We start from the raw sequence: 20,351 nt of genomic DNA, 5'->3' as shown, positions 1-20,351 counted from the left end.
TATCGTGAGGGTGGTTGAACACTGGAACAGATCGCCCGGAGAGTTCAAAGAGTTTCCATCCCTGGCAAAATTCAAAATTCACATGGACAACGTCCTGAGCATCCTGCTCTATTTGACCTGCCATAAGCAGAGAGTTGGGCTAGGTGATCACCAGAAGTCCTTTCCAACTTCAATGATTCTGTGATCTCCACATTCTCCTATGATATTGGTAGATGCTCCATTTTCTCAATGAGAAATTCTCATTGAAAGCCAGCAACTCTCATTTCCCCAAACTCTCATTCTCCTGCTCTGCAAAATGGTAATCTGCTCCATTATTTGCTGTTTTGCAGCTGAGGAAAGTCACCTGCAACTTCTGAGCCCTAGCATCCATCACCTGTGGCTTACCTGCAGTAGCAGCACAAGTGATCAACTGCAGGGAACATCTGAAAAGGGCAACAGGACACACCAACTATATTTGTCCTTTACAGACTTCTTGATCGTTTTTTTTCCCCTCTACTGCATTTGTACCTGTAAGACAGCTCTGCCTCTATAAGGATGGTCTCTTCTTGCACCGCAGCACTTGAGCCACCTCACCTGCTTTTTCTAGGGTGGCTCTTTGCAAGGTAGCTCATTTTGCTGGTTACTTTCTGTGCTTCACAATGTTCTCTCACCCTTTCCTAAGCCTTTCCTTTGTTTGCTCTGTTACCTAGGTTTGCTTGGAGAGAGAACCACAGCCCTCTTCCCATACATTTGAAACAGACTGCCAGTGTCTGGCTTATTTTCTCTCTAGTCCTAATGCATTCCTAATGCAGCAGTAGGGTTAGAGCTTGAACACTTAGATCTGTAGAAAGATCCCATTCTGTTTAGGCAGTAACAAAATTTGAGTCAGTATACCTATTAATAGCATTGTAGTATCTTAAATATGTGGGCATGAAAGCAGTTGTTTGGCTTTCAAGTTCAGCATCCTGCTCTTGCCAGAAACGTCCCCTGTTACAAGCATGCCCTGTCTTAAGACTTTAGGTCTTTCTGCCTGGTATTCAGACAGAAAGGCAGTTACCCAGTCCTACTACTCTGACAAGCAAAAAGATTCAGCCATCATTCTTCTTGGACAATTCATACTGATTGCTCTGTGCCTACACTACTCCTTAATCTAAATAATCCTTCTCCCCAAATGTTGCCACCTTCACCTGTATAGAGACAGACAGAGAAAGCAATCAGATATACAGTGAAAGCACCAGAATAATCCATAAATCCATATGCATTTTATCCTATTCTCTATTTAACTATGTAACATTTTTTTTCTTGAACATGTACTTTCAAGTCTGAAGAGCCAATATTAGACCAAATCATTTTTCTTTCCTTAACTATAGGTATTACATTGCTAGTCATACCCAGCTGAAGAGATTCATTATAACACTCATTCATGCAACATGCACTGTTCTGTATTCATCCCTGTATATAACCTGAGGACCTAAAAGCTACTGCACAGATTAGACCAGAAGTCCGTCTTCGCCAGTGTCCTCATCTAGGATCAGATGCCTTGTCAGAAGTGTAAGGACATGAACACTTTTCCCAACCTCAGACAATCTGTTGTTTGTACTGATTGATTGAGTTAATTAAGCAGTCTATTAATATTCACTATGCTGTGGCTCAGTAGGGTTCAGCTGGCAGAACAGATTCTGCAGCATTGTTAAAGTTATGTTAAACAGAGGATCCTGTTGTTCATAGAACCACAGAATAATTTAGGTTGGAAAGGGCCCGTGGAGGTCATCTGGTTAAATCCCTTTTACTAGACAGTCTTCTAGTATGGCAAACTAATTAATAAAATTTGTGTTGCAAAAACTAAACCATGTAATACTATAAAAATCTGACCAAAAAAAAAAAAAAAAAANGTGGGGTGGGAGGAGAGGGAAAGAGAAGTCATGCAAACAATCTGCGCTGGATTTGCAGATCCATTCTAGAAAATCTGAGGTTTCTTTTCCCAGAAGTGCTGTGTGGGGGATCATGTAGGTATACTCTAAATATGCTGTAGAAGCTTGATTTAAATCTGCACCATTGGATAAAGAAGATAAATGGCACAGTTTCTACAATGCTTTTATGGAGGATCTTTTACTATGTGTGCTTAGATCTACATACTGCCAATTAATTTTTCAGACTTTATATGAATATTTATCATGTGTAATTACAGTCAAAGAAGTCATTTACTCATACATTTTATGACCCGTTCATATTGTCAATAATAATACCCTATTATGTGAAAATTTTTTGCAAGAAATGTCCACTGGCCCTTCCAGTTCATGACTTAACAGAACTATAATTTTAGGCAACTGTCAACATTGGTTTTATCTTTATATTCATTACTAGCATCATCTTTACCGAAATCTCAGTCACAAGGGTTTTGGCCATATCCTAGATTACAATTAATTCCTTCCATATTCTTGCTACTTGAATCTCTGCTTCCCCACACTTGTTCTCTATTCATTTATATACCTAATTCCCTTTGCACAGTTTCAATTCAGCTTGACTTTGGTAATTTTCACACTAAATTTACAATCTTTGACACCCAAGGTGAAACCACCCTTGGAGTCTCTTTTCCATTTCTTATATTTATATGCTTCTACACGTGATTACTTATTCATCACGATCTGGAACCCTCCTGGGCATCTCCTCCCCCATAGAGTTCTGACAGGCAGATAAGCGTCCAGCAAGTAGAAAGGCTATAGAAAGGGAAGGGACAATTTGGAAAGCAAGTGGACTTCAGACGGAACACTGGAGAGAACTACTGGATGTTGCATTTGAATTTGCAGCTCAACGAGACAAACATGTTTCTCTCTGTGGATTAAATCTCAAACTCCTAGGAAAAGGCATCTTGCACGCCTATTGCAAGCTTCATGAAGCCACAGCTCTGCTACCAAGGCACCAGTCCCTGCCACAACTAGGCCAGAGGTGGAACTGAAGCTTGTGCTCCTACTCTGACCTCACAGCAAGTGGAAAACACAATCCTGCCAAGCTGGAACTCCGTCTTATGTCCCATTTGAGTAATCATTGTTAAGCTTAGTCTGAGTATGGCACATGAGTAGACAAAAAAACCCCACTCTTATTCCCATACCATGAGCAAATCGCTAAGCTGCAGAACTTCCTAAGGCCCTACTGTTACTTCCACAGGATAAAGGGTGAGGCAGGCAGATCCTGAAGGATTCCAGACCAGGATATATCAGGACRGAATGTGCATTGATTTACCAAAGTATCATGCAGAGATGCAAACTAGATCTTAGCTTCTTGTAGGTTTAATATGAAGAGTACATTTTCTCATTGTCCCAAAGAGTGTGATTAAAATATGTATCAAAGCCTTTCTGGGTCAGTGCGTTTTGATCAGATCCTCGTGTTTTGTGTTAATATTCAGAGATACATTACCATCCCAGGGAGATAAATAATAAGAGTTATTTCATTTCTCTGACAATATTAAACATAATGAATAGTCTCGCTATCATCCCATACTCTTCTCCATTTCTGACCACAGACAGATCTCCTGTTGGTAATGGAAATGTCAGTTTGATTCATCTGCTCACCAATAAACCTTACCAAATAATTTCCAGTATAAAGTAAGTCATCCAAAACCATTCATTTGGAAACAAGCCAGAATCAACATTCATTGTAGATAAGTTTTTATCATTGTTTAGGTTTATACCATTTCAGCAAGCTTTTCTACTTACTTTCTTTTTAGTAATGCCTCTAGCAGAGCGGGAGAGTAAATCAGATCACAGAAGTTCTGCTAATCTGCAAATCTGAAATTATAGTTGGCAGACTCAATCTTTTATTATAAAACAAGATGATGAGAGCAAAGGTGCCCTTTCAGCAGTGCCAGAGATCTTACCCATGCTGATCTAGGCCTTTAATCAGTGGGGAAGAGTACGGATCATAACGTAGCAAAGGAAATTTTTTTTTTTTTTTTTTTTTAGGACATTCAAGTAATGAACAGGTTGCCTAGAGACATTATGCAGTCTCTATCTTTGGAGGTTTTCAAGACCAACGTAGATGAAGCCCTGAGCAACCTGGTGTGATCCCCTAGCTGCCCACGCTTTGAGCAGTAGATTGGACTAGACAGCTCCCAAGGTCTCTGCAACCTAAAGAACTTGATTTTGTGATTCTATCATATGTTGTACTGACTTGAGCTTTGTTTGCTTTTTCAAAAGGGCATTTTTATGCCAATCCTAGCATTGTGTATAGCTTCTTATGAGTTTAAGTGCTGACTGTATTAATATTGATATATTTTGCATTAATTTTTCATCTGAATTCTTTACCTATCAAGTTCTTTATCTATTTAAAAAAAATGTCACTCTGAAATATTTTGGATAACAAAGATACTCTGTTGCTATTATGCAACAAAGCTGAAAGGGTTGATATTCAACCTGACATACATTAAATGGATCAAAACTGAATACCTGGCAAATTTTGGAAAGTATATGTATTTGTGGCTCCCACACAGATAAGATTTTGCCTACGCTACTTAATAATGACAAAAAGTATACAAAATAATCACCAATGAAGTTTATACAGATCTTGGGGGACAGAAAAATAAATAACAGAAAATAAAAAGCAATCTGGAGTGCACAGGAAGTTTTGCAGCAAAAAACAGGGAATGTCAATAAAGATTTCTAAGAAGTAAAGATGCAGGATGCGAACAAGGGACTTTATCTTGGAAAAGAGCAGCTCTGAGAGAATTTTAATGATGCAACAGTAGACAGCTGGCTGAACATGAGTTCCCTGTTCAGCATTGTCTCATTTTAGACATTCACCAAGAGACAGGATTTTCCTTTTAAAGGACTACAGGAAGATCCCTGGAGATCCATAAACAGAGAAACTCAGCTAAGAGGACAGAGATATACTGTTTCTACATGGCAGCAGTGTCCACAATAGACTATTGTCAGTTCTGATGTCCACAAATCAAGAATATAAGATTCAGAGAAGAGTTGTGCAAACCACCAAAGGACTGACAAAGGCGCGCTACAGCTGAGTCTACACCATTGGACAGGGATGCTTCACAGTGTTCCCCAGTGCTGGTCTCTGAGCACTGTGACCACACCTGGAGTAGCATCACAAGCTCAACTTTCCTAAGAGCACACAAAGTCAGGGAATCCCAGACATTACCAGGTGATGTGTTTTCCTTCCATCAAGCAGTAACACTCCTAAACCAAAGGAATGAGACAAAGCAATAACATTAGAAATTATTTCAGCATCCTCCCCTTCCCGCATTGATTTAATGTTTGCTAATACTTTGCATGAAACTCCTCCTAAGTGTACCAAGCACAATTACATGCATGTTCACCAAGAGCCTTTTGTCCAAGACAGCAGATATACAAACACATGGGAACTCCTACCCAGTAGCCTAATGATAAGAACATAACAAAAGTTGCACTGGGTCAGATGAAGAGTTCACCCAGCCCTGTATCCTGCCTCTAGGTGGGGACAAAAGCCTAGTGCTTAGAATTAGGAAACACGTGCTATTTCCCAATAAGTCTCCACCTACCTTCAAATCTCTTTGGCTTATAGACTACCTAAGCCAGAAGTTTTTATGGATTTAGTGATTTTCAGTAAATCTCTCTTTTTGCTGGGTGTCCCCATGAAGGTGAAGTCCTAGAGAACAAACTCCTGCACACAGAGAGGGTTGGCTCAGTCTCTTTGCTAGCAAATAAATGCAGGTTTAGAAAGCATATCTAGTGGCCCTAAGACACAGTGCTCAGCAGGGTTGCCTGGTTTCTCATCATGAACAGTAGGCATGAAAAAAGCGTGGACTAGGAGAAAACTAAAATGATTTCCTTCATATGATCATCTGTAATGAGAAGATGATCTATGCTACAGATGATCTCTAGCAAGTATGCAAGCAGGTTGAGATGTGACAGACTCCCATTGTAGGTTTGTGTGCTGTGAGCACTGTTGACGATCTGCTACTTAATTGTATCAAGTTGATGATACAGGTGACGTCTGAGACACTCAGAAGGTTCATCATGGCAAAAGATACATCACCTAATGCTGTAATGTCAAGATGGAAGAACTAAATGTCTTTTGTAAGGTTTTTTTTTAAAAGAAGTGTGTTTGCAGAAGGATGCCAGGAAAATCTTTGATGAATGGGAGCACAGAGCTATGAATAACAGGGACAAACAGCATGATCAGTGTTTTACACTTCTAAGCTATGCTTTGTAAGCAAGCAGGGATGACGGTCCTCAATGTCTCATCTCATTTCAGTGCACTGACTGACTCATTTTCCTGCCAACCACTCTGTACACTCCATAAAGCTGCTGCACTGGCGCTGCCTGAATCCTCATCCTCTTTGAACACACTTCTTGCTCAGGATGAAGGTACTTTCCCCAGCTTGTTACAGAAGAGCCTATTCTGGCTGCTGCTTAATGAACATCTCTGCTTATCAGGCAGAAAAGGAGAGATCTTAGCAACAAGAAGAAAAGCGCCCAAATGTTCCTAGGCCATTGCCTTTACCACAGTGTTCATCTTTTCTCCCAGGTACAACATATCTCTTGGATAGAATATCAACATCCTAAGAAACCTTCATGGTCAGAACAGCTTCTTGTCTTTCTCTACCCCTTATTTCTACCACACTCGCTTTCCACAGGAGTTGCAACCAATTCCTGTTTCACTACACTGATTAGGATACAATTTGGAGGTAAGTCCAAGCCATAGGGCTCACCTGGGCTTACAGGCTCAGGAGGCGGCAGCTGAGCATTAAACTCTTCTTGGCCTTAATAATGGCTCTGAAATGCTGTCTCCAAATCCAAAACTTTAAACCAAGAAGTCCTGTTTAGCACTCTATCTGCCTGCCTCCTTCAGGACCAGGAGACTTTAAAATAGTAACTGGCTTCTTTGCTGAACAGAGACCTCCCTATTTCTGAGTTTAACATTTTCTGACATTCACCTCCTAAACATGCTTACTTCAGCATCACGGACTTTCAAAAAATCACCAGGAAACTCCTTTCCAGTAAGGTACAAATCAGCTAATGAACACAGGCAACCAAGCCCTGAAACAACAGATCAGATAGAGGTATGAGAAAACAGTTGAATACAACTCAATTTTATATATTTAAGGTCTCGGCTTAGGTTTATAGCTCCCTAGAATGCCCTTCCTCTTTGCAAAACTGCACAGAATCTACACACGCTGGCGTTTTTGGAAGTCCAAAGAGCAATAGAGCAGCGACACACTAAGAATTTATACGATGATTTTAGTCACACAATGCAAAAACATACCTTGAGGGAGCAATAAGCTAAAGGCAGGACTTTACTGTGGTCTTGCTATGCAATTGGGGCCTTCTGGGGAAAAAAAAAGAAACAGTATAGTTGGGGAAAGCTGATAGCAGATCACAAGGTGGTGATTCTCCTTTCTTAGTAAGAGCCACAGCAGTGAGCTGGGGGTGGAGGACTGTGCAGTGTTGGAAGTTATAGCCCAGGGTGGTAAGCTCCTATATAATGGATCATTGGGATGGAGAGTCCTTTCCTTCAATGTGAAGCTAAGAAAGGGAATAGCTACATCATCAAACAAAGGGTCCATTATCCTTGGTTTCCCAATTTTCCAGTAATTTCTAGGTCGATAAGAAAGAAGTTGCAATTTTCAAATTATTCCTTCTGTTCCTAGATCTCAACACTCCAGTACTTCATAGGATCCTGAACCAGGGTGACTGGAGCTGAGGCTGTTAGACAAGGAAGGAAAATTGATCTCTCCCCAGCAAGATTTAGAGGCCAGTGAGACAGGAAATTACTCCAGCTGGGCACTCTGTCCCCATCTCTCAGCTCTTCCTGCAGCTAGGAGATTCACTCTATAATTGCTTTCTTAGTCCATATTTTATCCTCAGCTGACAGAATTCCATTAGGGTGATACAAGCTGTGTGATAAAGGGATGTTTGTGTCTCACGTGGGCTGTAAGTCATCTCTCGGCAAACAAGAATCCAGCAAATAGTCATAGAAATGGGCAAAGACACCCCAAGCCAGGAGCCCTCCTTCTCTTGCTCTGAACAGAATTAACCTCCATTTCTGCAGCATTTTTGAACATTTGTTAATCAAATGGACACATGTCCAGCACCCCTAGAAAACAGAGCTCAATGCAAAAAGGAGCCACTGTGTTGCAATTGCAGCTGAGGAGCTGGTGAATAGCGACAGCAGAGGTCACATAGCAAGTAGAGTAGGTATGGATAATAAGATGAAATTAATCTTGTGTTTTAATACATCTAAACACACATACTTAAAGAACAAAACAGGCTGGTCACATCTGCAAGATGAAGGATGATGAGTCTGAACAGGACTCAGGACCATTTTGGAAGACAAGAGAAATGGCCTTCTAAGTAGAATGATGCAGCTAAGAGAGGCATGATGAAAAGAGCTAGAAGAGTTTAAAAGAAAGGCACATCAAATACAGTAATGTGCATACTAACAGTATGCGTAGCACTAATGAAGCTATTTCTAGGCAGTATATTAAGCTCTGGAGTCCATATTTTTTAAAGAATATTGGAAAGGAGTCAGCCACTTCAGTATCTCTTGTCAAGAGAGTGGCTCCTGCTAGAATGCAGCCAAGAACATGGAGGCCAGCCCAAGGCTGTGTGTCCATGTGTCTGCTACACTGCTCACACCAGTGCTGGTTTGGATTCTAGCCACCTGCTGTATTCCCCAGGCCAGCACAGAGCTGCACCCAATAGTGAGGTTAATTCTCTAGGTAAAAAAACAGTTGGCATGCTAAAAGCAATGAAAAGCTACTTTGCCACCTCAGCAACCATGTATCATCTCCAGGTGGAGCAGCCACTGGTTTCAAGCCATGCTTTGGGATCTGTTTGGGCTGGAAAAAGCAGACTTAGCATGTTTAGAAGTAGCAGTGGGAAGGAATTTTGAATAGGGACTTCTCCATTGCTGGTCTCCTCAGGCTGATACAGTACACCTGTCTCACAATAATCTCTAAAGTTGCAGATACTCTTGAAACAGCTTAAGTTTCTCCTTATTCCCAGGCTCAAATTGCAAGAGCAGAGAAATTAACAACATAAATGGAGTAGATGTGCTCCCACCACCCATTTCCACCACAAGGAGAAAATCAAAGAATGAAAAGTTGAAAGCTGAACAATACAGAGACTGTTACTAATAGCAAATCCACTCATCTCACCACAAAATTTTTCATGGAGTATAACCACTTGTCTGCTCTTTCTCAGTTGGTCTGTATCTAGGAGTAGGAAGACAAACATTTCTGGATTCCCCAAGATGCTTCCCTCTTACAGAGGCAGAGGCAATTGTCTGAACCAAAAGAAAAGCAGATGTCCTCCCCTGCATGAGCCAGAACTGAGATGTCAATACAGAACTTCATATTTGCTCCCACCTGACTTAAGTGAGCTTCTCCTGGTATTATAAGAGAATTTAAAGACTCAACATTCAACCTTCCTCACCCATTACTCTCATCCTCATAGCAGCGCTGGCAGTGACCACCATCTCTGGTCAATCCAGTGTGGACACAGCAGGAGGTATTCAGAATGCACTGTCACCTGGTACTCCACGACTGTGTCTGATCTCACAACGCCCAAGCATCCATTCGCACTGCCAGGCTTCTACAGGCGTTACAAATCTGGGATGCATCCCTGAAACAACAGGAGTAAACACTGGTGGGAATGACTAACACCCCAGAATCCTGGCAAAAGCCCAGTAGAACTAAGAAATTTTATAGAAAATAACATCAACTAAAGAGATGGAATTTAATGTCCAAGTTCTAATAGCCTGAGAACAGGTGAAAACTGAGTCAGTTTAACTTAGCTACACTATATAGCTCCTCAGCTCTTACAGGTTCACTCCCAAGAGCCACAGGGTACAGCCTTGGGATCTTACCCTAAGTAGAAAGCAGCACAGAGGAAGTATAGAAGCACATGACACAAGATCCAATTGACATCACAGACCTTAGAGTTCTGTAGACCCTCTCTGGGCTCATTAACAGAGGAATTCCCATGCTTTCTATGCTGTGCTGTCACACTGTCATCATCACTTTCTTTGTCCAGAAAGTGGTGCTTCTCACCAGGAACCACTATTTAAATTCTACTGGATTAAGCCACAGAAAGGCAGAAATTGAAAACTGAAATTTTAGGCTGTTCCACACACCTCGTTCTCTGACTCCACTGTGAAGATAAAGATTTTTATCACGGTATTTTTATCTAAAAATGAAAAGTACGCAGCATGAGATGCAGTCCTTCACAGATTACTTCTTTATCCTCTGCCCTTCTCACTATCATAGTGGGACAAACAAACTCATTTCTGTTATCTTGATCTAACCCCTTTAAAGCAAGGCACTAAAGGTGAAGGTGAGCAACTACATGAATGTTGTTGAGCAGCCCAGAAATTGAACTCGGCTAAAAGTTGATCATGTAAAGGCTTAAGCAAGAAGTCGTATTAATCCTTCTTTTTCTTTTGTCATGCTTTTGGCATGACAAGAGATCATGCTGCCTTAAGATTATTCTTACTGAAACAGTGCCTGACATTGACTGGACTGCCCCATGGGATTTTTTCTTGATGGCATGTTTACTTTTTCTCTATTTCCTCCAAGTACTAGTCTGACATGAATTTACTTATGACTAAGTATTGCTCAGTGTGATAAAGTGAAAAATGGAATAAATTTGATGTTCCCCCTGATTCACTATGAAAGTTAGTCTAGTATCTACAAAGTAGTACGTCTAAGCGCATAGGAATGAGGAGGACAATTATCGATAGTCATACAAAGGGTCATTACATTTCAGATCTGATTAGGAAAGTAGAAGCTGACATCTCCTACCCTACAGAGATTAACGAAGCATTATCTAAACATCATGCTACTCTGAGTATGACTGACTAGCGTCAAGGACTTCGTCAGGCTTTGTCTTAGTGACATGTCATCCTAGAGCAGCCCGAAGGCTGTCAAACCCTTCTTTCAGACAGAGACACTGCAGGGGAGAATGTTCCATAACTTAACCATTTTTGTCAGTATTTTAAAAAGTCTTTCAGGGTCTCTTGACAATGTGGTAATTATGGGGAGCTGCTGTTCCTGTGAGCCCTCAGAGGTTATGAGAAGGTACATGCCTGCACACTGCATGCCAGGCCAGCTGCACTACATATGGATTGCTGGAGGCAGAAGGCATAAAGTTGGCTGCAGTTACCAACCGACAAAAGAAGGAACATTAGTAGTAGGAAAGCAGACACAGGGAGAGTTGTGTCTATGACTGAATGGTATAGTGCACAAAAGGAATGAAATGACCAGCCACCTCCTCCTAACAGTCAGTTCAGAGCTCCTGAGTGAATTATAGTCTAGACAATAAAAGTGTCTACTTCTGACAGGTCTTCCAGCCACAGGTCATGAGGGCTGGACCATGAATATACCTTGACAAGGCCACCTGTTAATTCAGTTTCCAAATTCTAAATTTAGATGAACTTCTAAACTCTAAATCTAATTCAATTTCTAATTTCTAGAGACCTTCCTCATTATCCTCTACTGAAGACAGGACTCAACAGTGATGCAGCAGAGACAGGCAGAGGCAGCATGCAGCCTTAAAAATACCTCTCATTCGAAGGTTACAGCGTTGTTCAGGACTCATCTAAGAAAAATCATGTATTTTGCATCAGTTTCCAAAACCTGGAGATATCTCACAGCACTAAGGCTGAAAAATATTAGGGATCTATCCTGCAGGATGTGAGATGCTCTGGAATCAATCAGATGCAGAAAACAAAGTTCCCTCTTCCCCTCATACCATTTCTGCATCCATGAGAGTGCTGTTCTGTACTAGGATGGACATGAGTTTCCCCAGACCCACTTCTCTCCAGATTCAATGCAATTTTCTCAGAAAAAAGAAACAATATGACATGCCTCCTCCAATCTACATACAGCATATATGGCAAATTTGTGATTGTGCCTTAAGTCTCAAAAGTCTTTCTACAGCCCCTCTTCTTCCAAGCACACGTTTATGTCTATTGTTAGCCCTTTCAACAGCTTTACATTCAGTTCCTCCTCTTTTTCTCTTTGGAGCTATATTTAACAGCTAACAGATTCAGAGCAAATATTAAAGCTTGGCTCTTGGTAGAGTTGCACAGGAGACAGTTCTTAGAACAGCAGAAGGGTTCTTGAGAGGACAAGAGGCAATGAGCACAAACTGAACCACAGAAGTTCTGGATGAACGTAACGGAAAACTTCTTTACAGTGAGAGCGACAGAGCACTGGAACAGGTTGCCCAGAGAGGCTGCAGAGTCTCCTTCTCTGGAGATACTCAAAACCCACCTGGATACGATCCTGTCTAACATGCTCTAGGTGTCCCTGCTTCAGCATGGGGGTTGGACTAGATGATCTCCGGAGGTCTCTTCCAACCTCAACCACTCTGTGATTCTGTTTTTGTCAGCGCTGTTTCGGAAGAAGCTTTAAACAGAGTAAAACATACTCACGTACACTTGAGGTTTCTTGTTGGCTGTTGGGTAAACCTCAGAACAAGATTTACCTTTTTGCCAACCTGGAATATAACAATCCTTATTTCGATTCATCCAACCTCTCCCAATGTTCTTCAGAGAAATCTTGCACATGCATTATTCATATTTCACTTCATCAAGATGGGTTGCACTTCCTACTCTAGAAAGGCTGGCAATGAGAGGAAGTACTAGCTGTTGAAGATGTTTCACATATTTAATAATTAGTATAAATGCCCCCGATGGCCAAAAGGTACTTTCATTCAGCTAGCAATTTACAGAAAACTAAGCTCTTAACCAAGCTTTGTAAAAGCATATTTTATTTATATCTTTCAGTTTAACAGGAAAGTATTTCTCATGCTAATAACCAGAATATCAATAACTCAATTCCAAAACTTTTATTGATATTATAAAGAAATATACATCTACTTTATGTTTAGAAGTAAAAAGTCTTTTGCATTTAGTAAAAAATATATTTTGCTGCTTCATCAATGCACAGGAATCTGGCAAATGCATTGCTATTTTGGGTCTTTACAGCTTTAAAGGCAACAGCTACAAAGCATACATTTTATAAGCAAGTATACAAGATACTGCATTTCTGATGTAGTACAGAATGGCAAGCAGTAGTTTTGGCTACTCTCTCAGGAGCTGTAGTAGCATCTCTTTCACATCTAAAGCGTTCACTGATTTCAAATGTTCTCACTTCTCTGAAAACAGAGTTCTAGATGAGAAAAGAAGAATCTTTTCTATGGAAGAGATTTGTAGTGTTACTATCACTGACAAGTTTTCAGTGAAAAGTACATTTGCATAGCTACAAATCCTGYGACATGATTATTTGGTAAGAGTTGTCAGTTATTTGACTACACAGTTTGTGTTTCTAAAATGCAGTTACCCCGTTACCATCGCCTAGTTAAAATACACTTAATGTTTATCAAAGGGATGATCTGTGCTGGCAATAGATCTTGTTGGTGCAGCACAGTGGTGTGTCCTTCTCATTCACATAACCAAGTGCAGGTCAAATAGCAAAGGAGAGCATTGCTCTATAGCAGGATGACTCCGAGGATGTGCAGAGTGCCGGTGAATAGGACTTCAGACAAAGCACATTTTTGTTTTTTTCAAGATAGCGAAATAATGAAAGAAATCATTGGTTCACTATAAAAAGTAACAGAAGTTACAGCTGAAACTTACTTATCTAACTTTGATAAACTCACTTTATTTTCCATTTTCTAAAGGCAATCACCATACTTCTGCTTGCCCAGCAGAAACTCTTCAAATGTCAGAAATAATGTCAGCTCCTAGAGAGAGCCAGGGTATGAAAAGGTAGAATGGTGGCCCAGACAGAGAGATAAAGAATATTTCTCCTAATATGTGCATTTTCCAAATAACTGTTTATAGGCTACTTCAACAGAAAAACAGCAGACACTTCGTTCTAGTGGTGAGCTTTGTGATCAACTAGCTAGCACTTCAGAATGAAAGCTTGAGAAAATACTCTGAAAGACATCTTGCTGTGACCACCCTGCTTCACCCAAATTCTTGGTGCTTGGAAGGGACACGCATCAGTTAGCAATAAGGTTCACATTCATTTGCAATCTCTCCTCCCTAGATTTTCAGGTAAGAGAGCGGGGAAAAATTCAGGCAGTAGAGATGATGACAGTAAAAACAAAAACAAAAACAACAAAAAAACAAAAGCAGAAAACTAAGTTCATGCTTTAAGATTCATTATTGAAGAAAATTTCTTGTAGAGAACAAAGCTTTCTCTCATAAGACACGAGGAGGTTCAGCAGTAGCAAGCACGGAGTATCTTCCATTCAGATGATACGTATCTTGGAGAACTAGATGGCAAGTATCTAGGGCTGGATATATTCAGGGCTATCCGATCCAATCCCTTATCATCTTTTCCTCCTCAGTAGTCCTTTATCACATATGCAGGTTTTTGGACGTAAAGCTGTTAAGCAAAATTAAGTTCCATTTTAAGCTGGTATCTGCATTAAATAGGGAAGTCACACACACTAGAAAGACAAAGAAACATGCCCATTTCTCTATCCATCCCAGAGGGAAAGCTTAGCTACTCTTCTCAGTCATGTGTCTCAGTGAAAGTGAGTGGTACCAAATTCTTCCTTAGAGATGGAGGAATCTGAGAGCCAGGTTACAAAACAGCATTCAGCTGAATCAGGATAAGGAGGTAATTGCATAGTCTGTTAATTTCTAATTAGCGGTTGAAAAGCATTTGTTGGACATTGCATACCAGTTTCTGCCCTGCAACGGACAGCGCACAGGTTCAGAAACGTGGCAGAAGCCGTATCAGACAGGTCACACGAAAAGCAGCTGTGGCAGAATGACACCGTGGTTCTCTTCTAATTTAGAGTACACTATCACTCGCTGTTTCTTCTGGATCACTTTCCCAGCAACATTTCAATGAAATACTTTACATTAGTGATTTTAAAGACTAGATCTGGTTAATTTATAATGGGTTTGTGATTGCTTTTTAGGGAATAGGACGGATATGGAAAAAAAATAAAGGAAGATAAAGGATGTGAAGATAAAAGAGGAGAAAAATCAATATTTGAACTCAATGCTGGCAAAATACTGCCATTTTTTCAAAAAAAAAGAGGATGACTAGACCAAAAAGAAAAACAAAGAAAAATTTTTTCCCTATGAGAATAGTCTCACGGAATGTTTCCTATAGCACCTGGTCTGAATTTCATGTTGACCCTGCTCTGAGAAAGAGGTCAGACYAGAGAGCTCCTGAGGTTCCCTTCAATTCAAATCTCTCTATGACCTTATATCAGCCACTCTAACGGTGGTATCAGTAAGTGCTACAGAGGAGATATTGGACAGCCAAAAACAAATAATCCTCAGATGACAACTTCAAAGTGACAAATGAGGCCTGATCTACTTTTAAGTGAGGAAAAAGGTATTCGGTCTCCATAATGCTTGCACAAGAGATGTGACAGCAATGACAGCTATTCTTTACTGGATGTCTGCAGGATATGTCTACACTGCAACCTAAGATGTCATTACAGCATGCACAGCACTGCTTTTAGGAGAGTTAACAGAGCTAGAGCTAATGCACTAATAACTTTAAGCTATATTTGCACAGGCAATGGCATTTCAAATCCTTCTCCTACAGCACTGTTATTAAAAGCCATTGAGTAATTTCGCTAAAACTTTCTAGAGAAACTAACTGGAGAAAGTGTCACACTCAAGGGAGAAAACCAATCATGAATATACTGACTTGGCTGAGAATTCGTAACATAAATTACTCAGAATAGCTCCCTAAATACAATGAATGACTGGGATTCTTCAAGGATATAAATAAAACCTAGTAGAATTCCCTCCCCACCCCTCCTGGGGTGCTGGGGGGAAGTGCTATCTTCCAAACTACCACGTTGTAAGAGAAAAGACCAACGAGAAAGACAGTTGCGGAAACAATGTCAATATTTTCTTTTCCCTAGCTTCACTTATTGTGATTTTCAGTTTACTTGAGCAGTAGCAACCAGCTAATTAGAGATGCATTGAGCCTATTAACTGGAAAGCTATCTTTGGACCCATACAATTATACCAGTTTCTAGTTTCCCTTAAGTCATTTTCTATCCCAAGGACATTGTTGTACGTGCCACTATAAGCTACAATTACGTTCCATAGAGGTCCCTGATCTGTATCATCCGCTTTCAGATTTAGATATGGGGGGGGGGGAACAACAACAAAAAACCCCCAAGTATGATATTCCAGGCTTGCCCTTATGACAGAAAAAACGTATAGCTGGAAATACAAGAGAGGTACAAGTCTCTCCACTTTTCACAGTTTAGGTCAACAACAGTGCCTCTTATCTATACTGTCTCTGCAGAAAATAAGCAAAAGAAAATTGTAAAAAAAAACCCAACTAACCTGGATCAGCCGTAATCTGCTTCTTTTTGGTGTTCGTGACAATCTGATTTTCATTCATCATTCGTACATCCTGATCCTCCACATGATTGCTGAAAAAATTAAAGTCAGTTCAATGGCCAAAACTCAGTATTATGAAAAATCAGTCATGGGAAAGAATACCAAATGTTGTTATTTATTTACCTTATAACATTATTTATAAATTTACAAAGCAAAACCACATTATATGAGATTTTCTAAAAAGATGGGGCATTCTATCCACACCTACTTAAAGTATTCGTTCATAGTCTTAATTAGTGTCATAAGTACACATTCAAATATAAATATTGCATTCACTCTATAGTATTCTGGCATACACACACAGCTTGAGTCACATTAACCAAAGTGAGAATTTAAATCAATGCTGTACAATAAAAAAGGCAAACCAAACCCTGAGTGGAAATTAATGCTGTTTTGTAATTTTGATATAGCATTATTTCAGAATTTTCTGAACTAAACAAAATTAATTTACTAAGATTAGTTTTGTTCGCAAGCTGCTGCAGAATCTTAATTTCTTTATGGAAAGGAAGCAGTAACTTCAAAATTCAATTAAACAAATTACAGAAAAAAAAGTGAGTTGAACTGAAAGCTAAAGAAAGCATCATTAATAATAACCCTTAAAAAATGCAAGAACATGTCTTAAAGAAAAAGCAAGGACATCCCCTAAAAAAAAAAAAAAAAGAGAGAGAGAGAGAGAGAGATATTTGTCTTCTCTTGCCAAACTACTCTATACCTTAGCATATGAAGAAAAAGTAGAAGATTAAAAAGGAGGCTGACTAGGAAGACACATCAAGAAAACTCCTGCACAGAAAATCTGTAATGGAAGAGACTCAGCATATTCTTGACTGGAACACAGATCATGCAACATAGGTGATACAAAAAGGATCCACTTAGAACTAAATCCAAGTCTTATATGTCCAAAGGATGTTGTGATTGCTTTGCATTTATACAAAAGAGAAAGATTCAGGATTACAGATGGAGCTTCTCTCCTTCCAATAAAGCAGCTTCAACTCAAAGGTGTTAGGCTGAAGAAATAAACATTTATTTCCCCTCCTCGTTGTTTTCTCCCCATGAAAATTTTCTTAAAGCACTGATTTCTTCAAGAGTTCTTCATTTTGGTTACTTTTTCATTTGAAAATTTGTTTACTTGCAAAATATACCAGGACAACACAGCCATTTGTATAAAAACATGAGTCTAACACAATACATCCAAGCAATAATCTTTTATTCCAACATCTGACAATACCAGCGGCAAAAAGCCAATGCTTTTGAAAAACAAAGGGAACACCAGGGTAGGCAGATGTGAATCTCTGTTCTGAATCAGCTTACACTCCTTCCAGGATCCTTAACCTATTTCTAAATCCTTTAATATGTTTGTGAATGAAGCATATGCCCCTATTGAATGCAAAGCTGTAACTTTTTTTCAAATGATGTACGTGCACAACGTTGTTCTTGTTAACTGTTCTGTAGATGAGAAAATGTTTATTTTTAAGCCTTCAATTTTCAATCTCATTCAAAATAAAATTTTTATTTTCCTTCCTAGGAACTGTTTTTTAAGACTTTATCAATCCTGACATTCTAAATTTTTTGTAAGGGTATTTTTCACAGCATTTCATCGTATTTTCTATGAACATATGAGATTGTCAACTTAGTTTGAAAGGGTGCTTCCACAGAACACAACTCATTTCTCATTCAAAAAGTTAATACATATACATACATGTATTATTTTTTACAATGTTTCTAAACTACCAGACTTTTGATTCCTTAAACAGTTCTCTGATTTGCAGTAGGTGCTATTTCTGCTGTTTGGTTCCTTTTCGTTAGCTTCCTTATCTTTTATAATGTAGAAACATTGGGGTTTATTCTTTCTTCTCTAATGAAGCTTAACTTCATTATTTTTTATTTATTACCATAGGCTCCCATGAAAGCATATGTAAATATGAATCAAGAATCCTACTAAATGCTAAAAAATACTTGCAAATAAAGCTGATTAATTGGTCCCAATGATTAAAAATCATTGGCCATTTGCTATTAAGTGAGGTGGAATGTAGTTCAGAAAAGAATTTTCTATAGCCACACACACTGCTGATTTTAAGTCACAGGAAAACTTTTTCTTTCTTTTTTTTTTTTTTTTTTTTTGGAAGATGAGATTGTTTATTCCAATAAAGATCCACTCACATACCTAATAACAGTCCTCTTCTCCTGATGGCAAATCTTATCATCATCTGTAAAGAGAATTGTGTGATACGGGACCACTGGATCACAGGTGGGTAGGATGCCTGATACTACATGGTTCACCATATCCAGGATTCCATTGTACACAAGCAAGTCATCCACAAGAAGCTAAAGATAATGAATAGATTTAAAAAGTAATCTAGGAATCAACTTGCTCAAGAAAATAAAAACAAACAAAAAAAATCAAACAGCATCTAAATGAGCAAGCATTGCCCTCAGCAGTCATTTCAGTCATTTAACTAGAAATCATTTTGCCCAACTTGTCAAACAAGCTCAGTCATTAGTTTAAGCTTTTTTTCCTTTAAAATTGCCATCTCTTTCCATTAGCCAGTGGTGCTTTTTCTCTTTTTCTCCAGTTTTTGTCTCCTCACTGACAGTTTCAAATGAAGTATTTAAGTAAGGAATTAAAAAATATTTAATTGTTTTACATAAATGACATTTTATTGACTGGAATAAAATCACTTAAACCTTGGAATGAATGAATCACACCTTATTCCATCTGTCTGAAAGCTGGGTATGTAGGTTTAAACTAGTCTTCTAGGTCTCTTCTATAGCCAGTGGAGAAAGGAAAATATTATATTAAGACAATTATCTATGAGAGATAAGATAAACTGTTCTCTCCTTGGACATGAAAGGCAGCACAGAAAACCAGCATAGAGTAGTTATTTTAGTATTGAAATGCAGAATTGGGTGAGATTAATCCCGTCCTTAGAGATTACACAGAATCACACTTTATTAATCTATGAAAATAAATACAGAACTCACAGCAAGCTCAGTCACCAAAACTGCATTCAAAAATTACTTACACCAAATTCCTTCACACCTCTCTGAGGCGTTTTGGCGTAATTCCACAACTTGATCATTGACACAGTAGTAGGCATATCAAAAATAACATACACCCTATTCACCTGTAAGAGAGAAGAATTCATTTACATTTAAGAGCACAATTCCCCAAAAGAAAAATGCAAATTCTAACATACGATCCATCAAAACTGGACTATATTTTAATAGATATAGCTACAGGAGAGATAGCTGATGCTCAGGATTGAAGTTATCATCTCTGTTGATAATTGTCAGATGTATCTAACCCAGATCTGTCCTCTCAAAAGTACACACAGCCCATCAGAGGTAGACATCTACATCTGAGCTTGTCATCCTGGACTCAAGTCAACTGGGGAGAGAGATGCTGTTAATGCGCATTTCATCAACCAAATACAGGCATGTGCATCAGGATAAGACAAACTGGTGTGTGTGTGTGTATCTATACACATATAAATACACACACGGAATCCATCTTTCTGTAATCCGAGTATTAAAGCTTTTAAGAGAACTTCTGCAACTTTGGTCTGAGGTGCACAAATAGCAATGTAGAGACAATTCTCAGGATGCTCGGCAAACAATTATGGCTCGAGATACTGTTTGTTTAACTTTCAGGGAAATTATTGAGAACAAAGATTACAATATAGGAAACCAATTTCAGACGTTACTGTTAATTCTATGATTTAATCCTTTGATTCTTCAAAGATGACATTGTAGTTGTATTAAATCATGATGCATTTTCTGCACTGAAGACAGTACTGGATGCAATCAATAGAACTGTTTATATCTGACTCTCCAAAAGATGATGTGGGTTCAGGTCTCACTAGCAATTGTTTTTAGTCTCACAGAAAATGCTGTGAGAAAAGGAAAATACATTCAAACAAACAAAAAGAGAATCAGAAAATGGGTAACAAGAAATTCAAAACATACAACAACCACATTTGCAAGAG

At 39.1% G+C, this 20,351-nt stretch overlaps 1 protein-coding gene across 6 annotated transcripts in view; it reads right to left on the bottom strand.

Moving 5' to 3' along the window:
• Positions 1-12,806: 12,806 nt before the first annotated feature.
• The window catches only part of KATNIP (katanin interacting protein), an 81,115-nt gene continuing 73,570 nt past the window's right edge, over positions 12,807-20,351 (bottom strand). For 5 of the 6 annotated variants that reach the window (XM_085307237.1, XM_085307236.1, XM_085307241.1 and 2 more), the window contains 4 exons: positions 19,389-19,490; positions 18,530-18,690; positions 16,312-16,400; positions 12,807-14,368 (listed from right to left, as the gene is read on the bottom strand). In XM_085307237.1, the coding sequence (XP_085163363.1) occupies positions 14,313-14,368; positions 16,312-16,400; positions 18,530-18,690; positions 19,389-19,490 (408 nt within the window). In that variant the 3' untranslated portion in view covers positions 12,807-14,312. Of the gene's footprint in view, positions 14,369-16,311; positions 16,401-17,578; positions 17,812-18,529; positions 18,691-19,388; positions 19,491-20,351 lie in introns of those variants that run through there. The other variant, XM_085307239.1, reaches the window with a different exon arrangement.

Source organism: Rhea americana, unplaced genomic scaffold (genome assembly GCF_003343005.1).
Source record: "Rhea americana isolate MKP2758 unplaced genomic scaffold, rheAme1 scaffold_255, whole genome shotgun sequence".
NCBI classification, from domain to species: domain Eukaryota; kingdom Metazoa; phylum Chordata; class Aves; order Rheiformes; family Rheidae; genus Rhea; species Rhea americana.
The sequence above is the reverse complement of the archived record's forward strand: the minus strand, read 5'-3'. Positions and strand labels throughout refer to the sequence as shown.